Here is a 16,732-nt window from a genome sequence, read left to right as displayed (position 1 = left end):
CCACACAGAAGGAAAATTCCACGGAAAAACCGGCCCCGAAACAGCCGGGGTTTAAATAAACTTTTTCAGATGATATCTTTAGATATCTATACTTACTGTTGTGTGTTGTCGTGTTGTCAGGTATTTGATGAATCTGATCACAAAAACCATTCGTTGTCATTTATATTTCGTTTGATTTCGTTCGAACCCCCTTAGCTTAGTTTAGTCAGTTTTGTTAATTTCGAAATCTCTGTGAAGGACTTGATTTATTTCGAGGATTGGACAACGAGCCTGAAAATAAAAGGAAACAAGCTATCACCTTATTAGATTCGACATTCGACCATTTCAGAATTCAGTGCTTTCAAAAAAAAGACGCTGAACTACCTTACCGACTGCTGCTCACGTGATCAAGACATGGGGTGTTTTCCGCAATCGTCACCAGCAAGTAATTTAAGGTTGCGCTCTACGTTACCGTCAAGTCGGTAAGTCAACTACCTTGAATTAAACTGGCGCTCTATTCCGTAATCTGGCCAGTTAAAACAGCAGACGACGTGAAAGTCGAGAAAAAAGTGTAAAGATTTCATCGCTGTTGACTGTCGTCTGCTGTTTTTACTGGCCAGATTACGGAACAGAGCGCCAGTTCAATTCAAGGTAGTTGACTTACCGACCTGACGGTAACGTAGAGCGCAACCTTAAATTACTTGCTGGTGACGATTGCGGAAAACACCCATGTTAGGTTAGACGGGCAAACGGCAAAAGCCAAGGCTGCAAAGCAGCGAAAAACTCATAAGAGGTAGCTCGATTGCTCGATCGAATGACTCGGAACCTCGGAAGACTCAAAATTCGTAAACTTGGAAGTTGAAAGTCGGAAGCGATTAAGTGAAAAGTAGAGGGTGTAGTGTAAGTAGTGATACACCAAATTGCAAAAAAAACACGCACGCACCGTACGCACGACTCACGGTTTAGTCCAAGAACAAGAACCAACCGGCTCCTGACTTAACCTTCAATTCGTGTTGTAGAATTTGGAACAATTGTAACGAGAAATACAAGACAAGAGGCTTATTAATATCCTAGTTGATACAATAAATAGATTTATAAATAATAATTAACTCTATCAGGAACCGGCACTGGCCGCCGGGTATAAATTAAACCACGGTTGTCTCGATAGCTCGGTACCTTTCAGTGACATCCCATCCCTCTGTAAGATAGACTCACTTGCTCACTTAGTTTCGTACTCGAGCGACGATTGTGCGTTGGTGTTTTTAAAATATAACTCTTTTATCATATCCCGTCACCGCGTACTCTGGTGCATCTGTAGTATCTGTATACCTAACCGGACGTGCCGGTAGCAGAGACGGTCCACGTATGCGGCCAGCACCAGCACATACATACAACCCCAACATGGTATGTAGGGACCAGGAGTGAAGCTGTGCTTTATTTTTTAACATTTTCAGATTGTTAACAAAGTCTAATTTTAATCTTGTAGAAAAACAAATCCACACTATCGACGTCAAGATTCTCGAGGAGAAGAAAAAAACGAGCTGTAAAAAAAAATTTAACATCTGTCGTAGCTAAACATTACAATGCAAGAAAAGGTGCGAGTTACATAGACAGAAATAAATGTCACATTCTCAACTTGAGAAATTTCAACAACTGGGTGAAAAGTACTTTGATCAGTAAGTGTGTCAAAAAAGAATTAAGGTTATTCTGTGTATGTTCACAATTGTAATTGTGCCTTTGGTTACAGAAAAATACGTTGACAAAATCAAACGAAAAAAAGACAGAAGGGCTGCCAAAAAAGCACGGAAGAGCATGGTACCAGTCCCCAATGATGGGTATAGTCAGCACAAAATCAAAGTATTGGACTTGTGTTGTGGAAAAGGAGGAGATTTGCTCAAGTGGGAAAAGTCGAATGTCACGCATTTGACGTGTGTTGATATTGCCGAAGAGTCAGTGAAGGAGTGCAGTGATCGCTGTGTGCAAATGTCCGAAAAACGTGAGCTACCTTTTAGAGCTGAGTTTATAGTGCATGACTGTACAAAGGTAACCTTACGTCGAAATGAACAATCATTTGTGATATTCAAATGTGAAATATAAAGTGCTATTCTCAAAACGATAACGATTCTGTTTTCAGGCTGGTCTTGCAAAAAAATTTGTACACAAAAAACAGCTATTTGACCTAGTTAGTTGTCAGTTTGCTCTGCATTATGGCTTTGAATCTCGGAGGCAAGCCAAGAACTTGCTCAAAAATGCTAGCAGGAACTTGAGGTCTGGTGGCTATTTCATTGGTACAATGCCCAATGAAAGTGAACTACTGTAATTAGCGTTATATATTATTGAATTTCGTTTTTTAATAATTATATAACTGAAAATAATTGTCTTGTTTGTAATTTCAGGTCTAGATGGTATGCTACAAAGGAAAACAAATATGGCAACAATATTTACGATGTTGAATTTTACTGCGACAAATTGAATCCACCTTTTTATGGTGCCAAATATCATTTCTATTTGAAAGACGCAGTTAATTGTCCTGAATTTCTTGTTAATTCTGCTGTCTTACAGCAATTAGCTTTGAAGTATGGCCTTGAATTCATAGTGTTCAAAAGGTATGTACATGCACAAGTATTTTATAGTAATTTTATATTATTCCTAGAAAAATTCAGCTAAAATGCTTTAATTTTTTGCCTTTGGTTAGTATTTACTTATTTTGATTATGTATGAATACTTATTATTTTGTAGATTATGTAACTAACTCAATGCAAAATACTTTACACAGTAAATTTTAAAAAACATGCATGTTAAATTAATAATGAACTTTTTGTTTTATAGTTTTAGTGACTATTTTGACAAAATGAAGGAAGTAGGCAAACAGCTTATGCATAGAATGCAAGTATCATATCCCCCGAATTACAAAAATCCCAATTTAAGGAACTCTCACAATAGTTGCAGGACTCTTTCGCAAGCCGAATGGGAAGTTATAAGTAAGTATCTCTACGAACAATAAATCCATGCAAATTTTATAAACGTCTGATTAATTTGTTGTATTTTCTTTCAGCGCTTTACTCGGTTTTTGTTTTTCAAAAAAAGTAAAGTTAGATATTCAAATGGTTTTTGAGTTGCGTGAATCAAATCATTCATACGAATTACATGAACTGTACATTTAAAACGTTTACAAGAAAAACTTGATATAAATTTAAGTGATGTATATATTATATTTAAGGCTGTGAATATGTTTAGTAAGTGTAAGGCAATTCAATTTACAACATTAGATTATAAACTGTTTTACTTAAGTTATTAATAGATAAAAATAAATAATAAGTTTGTTAATAAAGGAAATTTTTTTTACATTTTGTCTAATAGTTTTAACAATATTTGGAGTGTATTGAAAATTACAGTTACTATTGCTCTTAAAAGTATTTTTTATTAAGCCATTGAAATGGGAAAACACACTAGTTGAAAAGACTTTGGTTGACACTACTTGTGTGGTGTAGAAAATTATTTTTTAATAACCGACATGCATTCTATGATTATAAAAAAGTGTCATGCTGAATTTTTAAAATAGAGTTTGATGTTTCAGTTTCAATTCATAGAGTTAATAAGATTTTGTACAGATGGATATTAGAAATTTGCGCTCATATTTATAATAGGTATCTCAATCCCATGTAATAAATCTAAAAAATAATAACTGATGATAAAAAAATGATGAGAATTACAAAAGACCAGATTTAAGTCAAGTAATAAAATTTAATAAGTCAAACTATTTTATTGTTTTAATGTTATTTTTTACCAAGTCACCGTGGCTGCAGTCTATAGTCGCAGGGGCCATTCACATTCACCCACTCACCCCTTATGCGTGGGTTGCTCCACTTGTCACAGATCACAGTCCTCACTGCAGTGTTTAATTGACTTTTCTCGAGAGCTCTACCATTTATGTGGAGGAGCCCCCATATCTCAGGTGTCCAGTATCCAGTGAACACCGTCCACTCCTCGTCGGTTAAGCCGGCGCTCTCTGCCGAAGCATCAGATCCAATGCTTATTAGCATCCCTGGAAAACTCCGTATTTCACGAGGTAACTCCCTTTATGCCTGGTGCTTCAGGCCTGAAAACCTGTGGCCCCTATGTGGACAAGGAAAAAAACCACACAGAAGGAAAATTCCACGGAAAAACCGGCCCCGAAACAGCCGGGGTTTAAATAAACTTTTTCAGATGATATCTTTAGATATCTATACTTACTGTTGTGTGTTGTCGTGTTGTCAGGTATTTGATGAATCTGATCACAAAAACCATTCGTTGTCATTTATATTTCGTTTGATTTCGTTCGAACCCCCTTAGCTTAGTTTAGTCAGTTTTGTTAATTTCGAAATCTCTGTGAAGGACTTGATTTATTTCGAGGATTGGACAACGAGCCTGAAAATAAAAGGAAACAAGCTATCACCTTATTAGATTCGACATTCGACCATTTCAGAATTCAGTGCTTTCAAAAAAAAGACGCTGAACTACCTTACCGACTGCTGCTCACGTGATCAAGACATGGGGTGTTTTCCGCAATCGTCACCAGCAAGTAATTTAAGGTTGCGCTCTACGTTACCGTCAAGTCGGTAAGTCAACTACCTTGAATTAAACTGGCGCTCTATTCCGTAATCTGGCCAGTTAAAACAGCAGACGACGTGAAAGTCGAGAAAAAAGTGTAAAGATTTCATCGCTGTTGACTGTCGTCTGCTGTTTTTACTGGCCAGATTACGGAACAGAGCGCCAGTTCAATTCAAGGTAGTTGACTTACCGACCTGACGGTAACGTAGAGCGCAACCTTAAATTACTTGCTGGTGACGATTGCGGAAAACACCCATGTTAGGTTAGACGGGCAAACGGCAAAAGCCAAGGCTGCAAAGCAGCGAAAAACTCATAAGAGGTAGCTCGATTGCTCGATCGAATGACTCGGAACCTCGGAAGACTCAAAATTCGTAAACTTGGAAGTTGAAAGTCGGAAGCGATTAAGTGAAAAGTAGAGGGTGTAGTGTAAGTAGTGATACACCAAATTGCAAAAAAAACACGCACGCACCGTACGCACGACTCACGGTTTAGTCCAAGAACAAGAACCAACCGGCTCCTGACTTAACCTTCAATTCGTGTTGTAGAATTTGGAACAATTGTAACGAGAAATACAAGACAAGAGGCTTATTAATATCCTAGTTGATACAATAAATAGATTTATAAATAATAATTAACTCTATCAGGAACCGGCACTGGCCGCCGGGTATAAATTAAACCACGGTTGTCTCGATAGCTCGGTACCTTTCAGTGACATCCCATCCCTCTGTAAGATAGACTCACTTGCTCACTTAGTTTCGTACTCGAGCGACGATTGTGCGTTGGTGTTTTTAAAATATAACTCTTTTATCATATCCCGTCACCGCGTACTCTGGTGCATCTGTAGTATCTGTATACCTAACCGGACGTGCCGGTAGCAGAGACGGTCCACGTATGCGGCCAGCACCAGCACATACATACAACCCCAACATGGTACGTAGGGACCAGGAGTGAAGCTGTGCTTTATTTTTTAACATTTTCAGATTGTTAACAAAGTCTAATTTTAATCTTGTAGAAAAACAAATCCACACTATCGACGTCAAGATTCTCGAGGAGAAGAAAAAAACGAGCTGTAAAAAAAAATTTAACATCTGTCGTAGCTAAACATTACAATGCAAGAAAAGGTGCGAGTTACATAGACAGAAATAAATGTCACATTCTCAACTTGAGAAATTTCAACAACTGGGTGAAAAGTACTTTGATCAGTAAGTGTGTCAAAAAAGAATTAAGGTTATTCTGTGTATGTTCACAATTGTAATTGTGCCTTTGGTTACAGAAAAATACGTTGACAAAATCAAACGAAAAAAAGACAGAAGGGCTGCCAAAAAAGCACGGAAGAGCATGGTACCAGTCCCCAATGATGGGTATAGTCAGCACAAAATCAAAGTATTGGACTTGTGTTGTGGAAAAGGAGGAGATTTGCTCAAGTGGGAAAAGTCGAATGTCACGCATTTGACGTGTGTTGATATTGCCGAAGAGTCAGTGAAGGAGTGCAGTGATCGCTGTGTACAAATGTCCGAAAAACGTGAGCTACCTTTTAGAGCTGAGTTTATAGTGCATGACTGTACAAAGGTAACCTTACGTCGAAATGAACAATCATTTGTGATATTCAAATGTGAAATATAAAGTGCTATTCTCAAAACGATAACGATTCTGTTTTCAGGCTGGTCTTGCAAAAAAATTTGTACACAAAAAACAGCTATTTGACCTAGTTAGTTGTCAGTTTGCTCTGCATTATGGCTTTGAATCTCGGAGGCAAGCCAAGAACTTGCTCAAAAATGCTAGCAGGAACTTGAGGTCTGGTGGCTATTTCATTGGTACAATGCCCAATGAAAGTGAACTACTGTAATTAGCGTTATATATTATTGAATTTCGTTTTTTAATAATTATATAACTGAAAATAATTGTCTTGTTTGTAATTTCAGGTCTAGATGGTATGCTACAAAGGAAAACAAATATGGCAACAATATTTACGATGTTGAATTTTACTGCGACAAATTGAATCCACCTTTTTATGGTGCCAAATATCATTTCTATTTGAAAGACGCAGTTAATTGTCCTGAATTTCTTGTTAATTCTGCTGTCTTACAGCAATTAGCTTTGAAGTATGGCCTTGAATTCATAGTGTTCAAAAGGTATGTACATGCACAAGTATTTTATAGTAATTTTATATTATTCCTAGAAAAATTCAGCTAAAATGCTTTAATTTTTTGCCTTTGGTTAGTATTTACTTATTTTGATTATGTATGAATACTTATTATTTTGTAGATTATGTAACTAACTCAATGCAAAATACTTTACACAGTAAATTTTAAAAAACATGCATGTTAAATTAATAATGAACTTTTTGTTTTATAGTTTTAGTGACTATTTTGACAAAATGAAGGAAGTAGGCAAACAGCTTATGCATAGAATGCAAGTATCATATCCCCCGAATTACAAAAATCCCAATTTAAGGAACTCTCACAATAGTTGCAGGACTCTTTCGCAAGCCGAATGGGAAGTTATAAGTAAGTATCTCTACGAACAATAAATCCATGCAAATTTTATAAACGTCTGATTAATTTGTTGTATTTTCTTTCAGCGCTTTACTCGGTTTTTGTTTTTCAAAAAAAGTAAAGTTAGATATTCAAATGGTTTTTGAGTTGCGTGAATCAAATCATTCATACGAATTACATGAACTGTACATTTAAAACGTTTACAAGAAAAACTTGATATAAATTTAAGTGATGTATATATTATATTTAAGGCTGTGAATATGTTTAGTAAGTGTAAGGCAATTCAATTTACAACATTAGATTATAAACTGTTTTACTTAAGTTATTAATAGATAAAAATAAATAATAAGTTTGTTAATAAAGGAAATTTTTTTTACATTTTGTCTAATAGTTTTAACAATATTTGGAGTGTATTGAAAATTACAGTTACTATTGCTCTTAAAAGTATTTTTTATTAAGCCATTGAAATGGGAAAACACACTAGTTGAAAAGACTTTGGTTGACACTACTTGTGTGGTGTAGAAAATTATTTTTTAATAACCGACATGCATTCTATGATTATAAAAAAGTGTCATGCTGAATTTTTAAAATAGAGTTTGATGTTTCAGTTTCAATTCATAGAGTTAATAAGATTTTGTACAGATGGATATTAGAAATTTGCGCTCATATTTATAATAGGTATCTCAATCCCATGTAATAAATCTAAAAAATAATAACTGATGATAAAAAAATGATGAGAATTACAAAAGACCAGATTTAAGTCAAGTAATAAAATTTAATAAGTCAAACTATTTTATTGTTTTAATGTTATTTTTTACCAAGTCACCGTGGCTGCAGTCTATAGTCGCAGGGGCCATTCACATTCACCCACTCACCCCTTATGCGTGGGTTGCTCCACTTGTCACAGATCACAGTCCTCACTGCAGTGTTTAATTGACTTTTCTCGAGAGCTCTACCATTTATGTGGAGGAGCCCCCATATCTCAGGTGTCCAGTATCCAGTGAACACCGTCCACTCCTCGTCGGTTAAGCCGGCGCTCTCTGCCGAAGCATCAGATCCAATGCTTATTAGCATCCCTGGAAAACTCCGTATTTCACGAGGTAACTCCCTTTATGCCTGGTGCTTCAGGCCTGAAAACCTGTGGCCCCTATGTGGACAAGGAAAAAAACCACACAGAAGGAAAATTCCACGGAAAAACCGGCCCCGAAACAGCCGGGGTTTAAATAAACTTTTTCAGATGATATCTTTAGATATCTATACTTACTGTTGTGTGTTGTCGTGTTGTCAGGTATTTGATGAATCTGATCACAAAAACCATTCGTTGTCATTTATATTTCGTTTGATTTCGTTCGAACCCCCTTAGCTTAGTTTAGTCAGTTTTGTTAATTTCGAAATCTCTGTGAAGGACTTGATTTATTTCGAGGATTGGACAACGAGCCTGAAAATAAAAGGAAACAAGCTATCACCTTATTAGATTCGACATTCGACCATTTCAGAATTCAGTGCTTTCAAAAAAAAGACGCTGAACTACCTTACGGACTGCTGCTCACGTGATCAAGACATGGGGTGTTTTCCGCAATCGTCACCAGCAAGTAATTTAAGGTTGCGCTCTACGTTACCGTCAAGTCGGTAAGTCAACTACCTTGAATTAAACTGGCGCTCTATTCCGTAATCTGGCCAGTTAAAACAGCAGACGACGTGAAAGTCGAGAAAAAAGTGTAAAGATTTCATCGCTGTTGACTGTCGTCTGCTGTTTTTACTGGCCAGATTACGGAACAGAGCGCCAGTTCAATTCAAGGTAGTTGACTTACCGACCTGACGGTAACGTAGAGCGCAACCTTAAATTACTTGCTGGTGACGATTGCGGAAAACACCCATGTTAGGTTAGACGGGCAAACGGCAAAAGCCAAGGCTGCAAAGCAGCGAAAAACTCATAAGAGGTAGCTCGATTGCTCGATCGAATGACTCGGAACCTCGGAAGACTCAAAATTCGTAAACTTGGAAGTTGAAAGTCGGAAGCGATTAAGTGAAAAGTAGAGGGTGTAGTGTAAGTAGTGATACACCAAATTGCAAAAAAAACACGCACGCACCGTACGCACGACTCACGGTTTAGTCCAAGAACAAGAACCAACCGGCTCCTGACTTAACCTTCAATTCGTGTTGTAGAATTTGGAACAATTGTAACGAGAAATACAAGACAAGAGGCTTATTAATATCCTAGTTGATACAATAAATAGATTTATAAATAATAATTAACTCTATCAGGAACCGGCACTGGCCGCCGGGTATAAATTAAACCACGGTTGTCTCGATAGCTCGGTACCTTTCAGTGACATCCCATCCCTCTGTAAGATAGACTCACTTGCTCACTTAGTTTCGTACTCGAGCGACGATTGTGCGTTGGTGTTTTTAAAATATAACTCTTTTATCATATCCCGTCACCGCGTACTCTGGTGCATCTGTAGTATCTGTATACCTAACCGGACGTGCCGGTAGCAGAGACGGTCCACGTATGCGGCCAGCACCAGCACATACATACAACCCCAACATGGTATGTAGGGACCAGGAGTGAAGCTGTGCTTTATTTTTTAACATTTTCAGATTGTTAACAAAGTCTAATTTTAATCTTGTAGAAAAACAAATCCACACTATCGACGTCAAGATTCTCGAGGAGAAGAAAAAAACGAGCTGTAAAAAAAAATTTAACATCTGTCGTAGCTAAACATTACAATGCAAGAAAAGGTGCGAGTTACATAGACAGAAATAAATGTCACATTCTCAACTTGAGAAATTTCAACAACTGGGTGAAAAGTACTTTGATCAGTAAGTGTGTCAAAAAAGAATTAAGGTTATTCTGTGTATGTTCACAATTGTAATTGTGCCTTTGGTTACAGAAAAATACGTTGACAAAATCAAACGAAAAAAAGACAGAAGGGCTGCCAAAAAAGCACGGAAGAGCATGGTACCAGTCCCCAATGATGGGTATAGTCAGCACAAAATCAAAGTATTGGACTTGTGTTGTGGAAAAGGAGGAGATTTGCTCAAGTGGGAAAAGTCGAATGTCACGCATTTGACGTGTGTTGATATTGCCGAAGAGTCAGTGAAGGAGTGCAGTGATCGCTGTGTGCAAATGTCCGAAAAACGTGAGCTACCTTTTAGAGCTGAGTTTATAGTGCATGACTGTACAAAGGTAACCTTACGTCGAAATGAACAATCATTTGTGATATTCAAATGTGAAATATAAAGTGCTATTCTCAAAACGATAACGATTCTGTTTTCAGGCTGGTCTTGCAAAAAAATTTGTACACAAAAAACAGCTATTTGACCTAGTTAGTTGTCAGTTTGCTCTGCATTATGGCTTTGAATCTCGGAGGCAAGCCAAGAACTTGCTCAAAAATGCTAGCAGGAACTTGAGGTCTGGTGGCTATTTCATTGGTACAATGCCCAATGAAAGTGAACTACTGTAATTAGCGTTATATATTATTGAATTTCGTTTTTTAATAATTATATAACTGAAAATAATTGTCTTGTTTGTAATTTCAGGTCTAGATGGTATGCTACAAAGGAAAACAAATATGGCAACAATATTTACGATGTTGAATTTTACTGCGACAAATTGAATCCACCTTTTTATGGTGCCAAATATCATTTCTATTTGAAAGACGCAGTTAATTGTCCTGAATTTCTTGTTAATTCTGCTGTCTTACAGCAATTAGCTTTGAAGTATGGCCTTGAATTCATAGTGTTCAAAAGGTATGTACATGCACAAGTATTTTATAGTAATTTTATATTATTCCTAGAAAAATTCAGCTAAAATGCTTTAATTTTTTGCCTTTGGTTAGTATTTACTTATTTTGATTATGTATGAATACTTATTATTTTGTAGATTATGTAACTAACTCAATGCAAAATACTTTACACAGTAAATTTTAAAAAACATGCATGTTAAATTAATAATGAACTTTTTGTTTTATAGTTTTAGTGACTATTTTGACAAAATGAAGGAAGTAGGCAAACAGCTTATGCATAGAATGCAAGTATCATATCCCCCGAATTACAAAAATCCCAATTTAAGGAACTCTCACAATAGTTGCAGGACTCTTTCGCAAGCCGAATGGGAAGTTATAAGTAAGTATCTCTACGAACAATAAATCCATGCAAATTTTATAAACGTCTGATTAATTTGTTGTATTTTCTTTCAGCGCTTTACTCGGTTTTTGTTTTTCAAAAAAAGTAAAGTTAGATATTCAAATGGTTTTTGAGTTGCGTGAATCAAATCATTCATACGAATTACATGAACTGTACATTTAAAACGTTTACAAGAAAAACTTGATATAAATTTAAGTGATGTATATATTATATTTAAGGCTGTGAATATGTTTAGTAAGTGTAAGGCAATTCAATTTACAACATTAGATTATAAACTGTTTTACTTAAGTTATTAATAGATAAAAATAAATAATAAGTTTGTTAATAAAGGAAATTTTTTTTACATTTTGTCTAATAGTTTTAACAATATTTGGAGTGTATTGAAAATTACAGTTACTATTGCTCTTAAAAGTATTTTTTATTAAGCCATTGAAATGGGAAAACACACTAGTTGAAAAGACTTTGGTTGACACTACTTGTGTGGTGTAGAAAATTATTTTTTAATAACCGACATGCATTCTATGATTATAAAAAAGTGTCATGCTGAATTTTTAAAATAGAGTTTGATGTTTCAGTTTCAATTCATAGAGTTAATAAGATTTTGTACAGATGGATATTAGAAATTTGCGCTCATATTTATAATAGGTATCTCAATCCCATGTAATAAATCTAAAAAATAATAACTGATGATAAAAAAATGATGAGAATTACAAAAGACCAGATTTAAGTCAAGTAATAAAATTTAATAAGTCAAACTATTTTATTGTTTTAATGTTATTTTTTACCAAGTCACCGTGGCTGCAGTCTATAGTCGCAGGGGCCATTCACATTCACCCACTCACCCCTTATGCGTGGGTTGCTCCACTTGTCACAGATCACAGTCCTCACTGCAGTGTTTAATTGACTTTTCTCGAGAGCTCTACCATTTATGTGGAGGAGCCCCCATATCTCAGGTGTCCAGTATCCAGTGAACACCGTCCACTCCTCGTCGGTTAAGCCGGCGCTCTCTGCCGAAGCATCAGATCCAATGCTTATTAGCATCCCTGGAAAACTCCGTATTTCACGAGGTAACTCCCTTTATGCCTGGTGCTTCAGGCCTGAAAACCTGTGGCCCCTATGTGGACAAGGAAAAAAACCACACAGAAGGAAAATTCCACGGAAAAACCGGCCCCGAAACAGCCGGGGTTTAAATAAACTTTTTCAGATGATATCTTTAGATATCTATACTTACTGTTGTGTGTTGTCGTGTTGTCAGGTATTTGATGAATCTGATCACAAAAACCATTCGTTGTCATTTATATTTCGTTTGATTTCGTTCGAACCCCCTTAGCTTAGTTTAGTCAGTTTTGTTAATTTCGAAATCTCTGTGAAGGACTTGATTTATTTCGAGGATTGGACAACGAGCCTGAAAATAAAAGGAAACAAGCTATCACCTTATTAGATTCGACATTCGACCATTTCAGAATTCAGTGCTTTCAAAAAAAAGACGCTGAACTACCTTACCGACTGCTGCTCACGTGATCAAGACATGGGGTGTTTTCCGCAATCGTCACCAGCAAGTAATTTAAGGTTGCGCTCTACGTTACCGTCAAGTCGGTAAGTCAACTACCTTGAATTAAACTGGCGCTCTATTCCGTAATCTGGCCAGTTAAAACAGCAGACGACGTGAAAGTCGAGAAAAAAGTGTAAAGATTTCATCGCTGTTGACTGTCGTCTGCTGTTTTTACTGGCCAGATTACGGAACAGAGCGCCAGTTCAATTCAAGGTAGTTGACTTACCGACCTGACGGTAACGTAGAGCGCAACCTTAAATTACTTGCTGGTGACGATTGCGGAAAACACCCATGTTAGGTTAGACGGGCAAACGGCAAAAGCCAAGGCTGCAAAGCAGCGAAAAACTCATAAGAGGTAGCTCGATTGCTCGATCGAATGACTCGGAACCTCGGAAGACTCAAAATTCGTAAACTTGGAAGTTGAAAGTCGGAAGCGATTAAGTGAAAAGTAGAGGGTGTAGTGTAAGTAGTGATACACCAAATTGCAAAAAAAACACGCACGCACCGTACGCACGACTCACGGTTTAGTCCAAGAACAAGAACCAACCGGCTCCTGACTTAACCTTCAATTCGTGTTGTAGAATTTGGAACAATTGTAACGAGAAATACAAGACAAGAGGCTTATTAATATCCTAGTTGATACAATAAATAGATTTATAAATAATAATTAACTCTATCAGGAACCGGCACTGGCCGCCGGGTATAAATTAAACCACGGTTGTCTCGATAGCTCGGTACCTTTCAGTGACATCCCATCCCTCTGTAAGATAGACTCACTTGCTCACTTAGTTTCGTACTCGAGCGACGATTGTGCGTTGGTGTTTTTAAAATATAACTCTTTTATCATATCCCGTCACCGCGTACTCTGGTGCATCTGTAGTATCTGTATACCTAACCGGACGTGCCGGTAGCAGAGACGGTCCACGTATGCGGCCAGCACCAGCACATACATACAACCCCAACATGGTATGTAGGGACCAGGAGTGAAGCTGTGCTTTATTTTTTAACATTTTCAGATTGTTAACAAAGTCTAATTTTAATCTTGTAGAAAAACAAATCCACACTATCGACGTCAAGATTCTCGAGGAGAAGAAAAAAACGAGCTGTAAAAAAAAATTTAACATCTGTCGTAGCTAAACATTACAATGCAAGAAAAGGTGCGAGTTACATAGACAGAAATAAATGTCACATTCTCAACTTGAGAAATTTCAACAACTGGGTGAAAAGTACTTTGATCAGTAAGTGTGTCAAAAAAGAATTAAGGTTATTCTGTGTATGTTCACAATTGTAATTGTGCCTTTGGTTACAGAAAAATACGTTGACAAAATCAAACGAAAAAAAGACAGAAGGGCTGCCAAAAAAGCACGGAAGAGCATGGTACCAGTCCCCAATGATGGGTATAGTCAGCACAAAATCAAAGTATTGGACTTGTGTTGTGGAAAAGGAGGAGATTTGCTCAAGTGGGAAAAGTCGAATGTCACGCATTTGACGTGTGTTGATATTGCCGAAGAGTCAGTGAAGGAGTGCAGTGATCGCTGTGTGCAAATGTCCGAAAAACGTGAGCTACCTTTTAGAGCTGAGTTTATAGTGCATGACTGTACAAAGGTAACCTTACGTCGAAATGAACAATCATTTGTGATATTCAAATGTGAAATATAAAGTGCTATTCTCAAAACGATAACGATTCTGTTTTCAGGCTGGTCTTGCAAAAAAATTTGTACACAAAAAACAGCTATTTGACCTAGTTAGTTGTCAGTTTGCTCTGCATTATGGCTTTGAATCTCGGAGGCAAGCCAAGAACTTGCTCAAAAATGCTAGCAGGAACTTGAGGTCTGGTGGCTATTTCATTGGTACAATGCCCAATGAAAGTGAACTACTGTAATTAGCGTTATATATTATTGAATTTCGTTTTTTAATAATTATATAACTGAAAATAATTGTCTTGTTTGTAATTTCAGGTCTAGATGGTATGCTACAAAGGAAAACAAATATGGCAACAATATTTACGATGTTGAATTTTACTGCGACAAATTGAATCCACCTTTTTATGGTGCCAAATATCATTTCTATTTGAAAGACGCAGTTAATTGTCCTGAATTTCTTGTTAATTCTGCTGTCTTACAGCAATTAGCTTTGAAGTATGGCCTTGAATTCATAGTGTTCAAAAGGTATGTACATGCACAAGTATTTTATAGTAATTTTATATTATTCCTAGAAAAATTCAGCTAAAATGCTTTAATTTTTTGCCTTTGGTTAGTATTTACTTATTTTGATTATGTATGAATACTTATTATTTTGTAGATTATGTAACTAACTCAATGCAAAATACTTTACACAGTAAATTTTAAAAAACATGCATGTTAAATTAATAATGAACTTTTTGTTTTATAGTTTTAGTGACTATTTTGACAAAATGAAGGAAGTAGGCAAACAGCTTATGCATAGAATGCAAGTATCATATCCCCCGAATTACAAAAATCCCAATTTAAGGAACTCTCACAATAGTTGCAGGACTCTTTCGCAAGCCGAATGGGAAGTTATAAGTAAGTATCTCTACGAACAATAAATCCATGCAAATTTTATAAACGTCTGATTAATTTGTTGTATTTTCTTTCAGCGCTTTACTCGGTTTTTGTTTTTCAAAAAAAGTAAAGTTAGATATTCAAATGGTTTTTGAGTTGCGTGAATCAAATCATTCATACGAATTACATGAACTGTACATTTAAAACGTTTACAAGAAAAACTTGATATAAATTTAAGTGATGTATATATTATATTTAAGGCTGTGAATATGTTTAGTAAGTGTAAGGCAATTCAATTTACAACATTAGATTATAAACTGTTTTACTTAAGTTATTAATAGATAAAAATAAATAATAAGTTTGTTAATAAAGGAAATTTTTTTTACATTTTGTCTAATAGTTTTAACAATATTTGGAGTGTATTGAAAATTACAGTTACTATTGCTCTTAAAAGTATTTTTTATTAAGCCATTGAAATGGGAAAACACACTAGTTGAAAAGACTTTGGTTGACACTACTTGTGTGGTGTAGAAAATTATTTTTTAATAACCGACATGCATTCTATGATTATAAAAAAGTGTCATGCTGAATTTTTAAAATAGAGTTTGATGTTTCAGTTTCAATTCATAGAGTTAATAAGATTTTGTACAGATGGATATTAGAAATTTGCGCTCATATTTATAATAGGTATCTCAATCCCATGTAATAAATCTAAAAAATAATAACTGATGATAAAAAAATGATGAGAATTACAAAAGACCAGATTTAAGTCAAGTAATAAAATTTAATAAGTCAAACTATTTTATTGTTTTAATGTTATTTTTTACCAAGTCACCGTGGCTGCAGTCTATAGTCGCAGGGGCCATTCACATTCACCCACTCACCCCTTATGCGTGGGTTGCTCCACTTGTCACAGATCACAGTCCTCACTGCAGTGTTTAATTGACTTTTCTCGAGAGCTCTACCATTTATGTGGAGGAGCCCCCATATCTCAGGTGTCCAGTATCCAGTGAACACCGTCCACTCCTCGTCGGTTAAGCCGGCGCTCTCTGCCGAAGCATCAGATCCAATGCTTATTAGCATCCCTGGAAAACTCCGTATTTCACGAGGTAACTCCCTTTATGCCTGGTGCTTCAGGCCTGAAAACCTGTGGCCCCTATGTGGACAAGGAAAAAAACCACACAGAAGGAAAATTCCACGGAAAAACCGGCCCCGAAACAGCCGGGGTTTAAATAAACTTTTTCAGATGATATCTTTAGATATCTATACTTACTGTTGTGTGTTGTCGTGTTGTCAGGTATTTGATGAATCTGATCACAAAAACCATTCGTTGTCATTTATATTTCGTTTGATTTCGTTCGAACCCCCTTAGCTTAGTTTAGTCAGTTTTGTTAATTTCGAAATCTCTGTGAAGGACTTGATTTATTTCGAGGATTGGACAACGA

The 16,732-nt window shown here is 36.2% G+C and overlaps 4 protein-coding genes across 4 annotated transcripts; all 4 read left to right on the top strand.

Annotated features, from left to right (window-relative positions):
• The first annotated feature begins 789 nt into the window (after window positions 1–789).
• LOC149373159 (mRNA cap guanine-N(7) methyltransferase-like) lies at window positions 790–3,193 on the top strand. The gene is made up of 7 exons (XM_089597690.1): window positions 790–1,383; window positions 1,466–1,655; window positions 1,727–2,022; window positions 2,114–2,295; window positions 2,376–2,585; window positions 2,809–2,960; window positions 3,035–3,193. The coding sequence occupies exons 1-7, from the start codon at window positions 1,345–1,347 to the stop codon at window positions 3,067–3,069; spliced, it is 1,104 nt and encodes a 367-aa protein (XP_089453816.1). The 5' UTR covers window positions 790–1,344; the 3' UTR covers window positions 3,070–3,193.
• A 1,712-nt stretch (window positions 3,194–4,905) lies between these two features.
• On the top strand, window positions 4,906–7,309 carry LOC149373158 (mRNA cap guanine-N(7) methyltransferase-like). The gene is made up of 7 exons (XM_089597739.1): window positions 4,906–5,499; window positions 5,582–5,771; window positions 5,843–6,138; window positions 6,230–6,411; window positions 6,492–6,701; window positions 6,925–7,076; window positions 7,151–7,309. The coding sequence occupies exons 1-7, from the start codon at window positions 5,461–5,463 to the stop codon at window positions 7,183–7,185; spliced, it is 1,104 nt and encodes a 367-aa protein (XP_089453865.1). The 5' UTR covers window positions 4,906–5,460; the 3' UTR covers window positions 7,186–7,309.
• A 1,712-nt stretch (window positions 7,310–9,021) lies between these two features.
• LOC149373157 (mRNA cap guanine-N(7) methyltransferase-like) lies at window positions 9,022–11,425 on the top strand. Its single transcript, XM_089597692.1, has 7 exons — window positions 9,022–9,615; window positions 9,698–9,887; window positions 9,959–10,254; window positions 10,346–10,527; window positions 10,608–10,817; window positions 11,041–11,192; window positions 11,267–11,425. The coding sequence occupies exons 1-7, from the start codon at window positions 9,577–9,579 to the stop codon at window positions 11,299–11,301; spliced, it is 1,104 nt and encodes a 367-aa protein (XP_089453818.1). The 5' UTR covers window positions 9,022–9,576; the 3' UTR covers window positions 11,302–11,425.
• A 1,712-nt stretch (window positions 11,426–13,137) lies between these two features.
• Window positions 13,138–15,541, top strand: LOC149373156 (mRNA cap guanine-N(7) methyltransferase-like). Its single transcript, XM_089597693.1, has 7 exons — window positions 13,138–13,731; window positions 13,814–14,003; window positions 14,075–14,370; window positions 14,462–14,643; window positions 14,724–14,933; window positions 15,157–15,308; window positions 15,383–15,541. Exons 1-7 carry the CDS (start codon window positions 13,693–13,695, stop codon window positions 15,415–15,417), a joined length of 1,104 nt encoding a protein of 367 aa, XP_089453819.1. The 5' UTR covers window positions 13,138–13,692; the 3' UTR covers window positions 15,418–15,541.
• Window positions 15,542–16,732: the final 1,191 nt, after the last annotated feature.

Source organism: Copidosoma floridanum, unplaced genomic scaffold (genome assembly GCF_036245765.1).
Source record: "Copidosoma floridanum isolate Cflo_tuat_1 unplaced genomic scaffold, Cflo_Japanese_pri ptg000035l, whole genome shotgun sequence".
NCBI lineage: Eukaryota > Metazoa > Arthropoda > Insecta > Hymenoptera > Encyrtidae > Copidosoma > Copidosoma floridanum.
This window is presented reverse-complemented; position numbering and strand designations above follow the sequence as displayed.

Excerpts from the sequence above, each read along its gene's own strand:
- LOC149373158 (XM_089597739.1), top strand. The coding sequence starts at position 5,461 with ATGCGGCCAGCACCAGCACATACATACAACCCCAACATG. Across the intron at positions 5,772-5,842 it reads GGTGAAAAGTACTTTGATCA|AAAAATACGTTGACAAAATC; the intron begins GTAAGTGTGTCA and ends CTTTGGTTACAG. Across the intron at positions 7,077-7,150 it reads AGCCGAATGGGAAGTTATAA|CGCTTTACTCGGTTTTTGTT; the intron begins GTAAGTATCTCT and ends ATTTTCTTTCAG.
- LOC149373156 (XM_089597693.1), top strand. The coding sequence starts at position 13,693 with ATGCGGCCAGCACCAGCACATACATACAACCCCAACATG. Across the intron at positions 13,732-13,813 it reads ATACATACAACCCCAACATG|AAAAACAAATCCACACTATC; the intron begins GTATGTAGGGAC and ends TTAATCTTGTAG. Across the intron at positions 14,934-15,156 it reads GAATTCATAGTGTTCAAAAG|TTTTAGTGACTATTTTGACA; the intron begins GTATGTACATGC and ends TTTGTTTTATAG.
- LOC149373159 (XM_089597690.1), top strand. The coding sequence starts at position 1,345 with ATGCGGCCAGCACCAGCACATACATACAACCCCAACATG. Across the intron at positions 2,023-2,113 it reads TAGTGCATGACTGTACAAAG|GCTGGTCTTGCAAAAAAATT; the intron begins GTAACCTTACGT and ends TTCTGTTTTCAG. Across the intron at positions 2,586-2,808 it reads GAATTCATAGTGTTCAAAAG|TTTTAGTGACTATTTTGACA; the intron begins GTATGTACATGC and ends TTTGTTTTATAG.
- LOC149373157 (XM_089597692.1), top strand. The coding sequence starts at position 9,577 with ATGCGGCCAGCACCAGCACATACATACAACCCCAACATG. Across the intron at positions 9,888-9,958 it reads GGTGAAAAGTACTTTGATCA|AAAAATACGTTGACAAAATC; the intron begins GTAAGTGTGTCA and ends CTTTGGTTACAG. Across the intron at positions 11,193-11,266 it reads AGCCGAATGGGAAGTTATAA|CGCTTTACTCGGTTTTTGTT; the intron begins GTAAGTATCTCT and ends ATTTTCTTTCAG.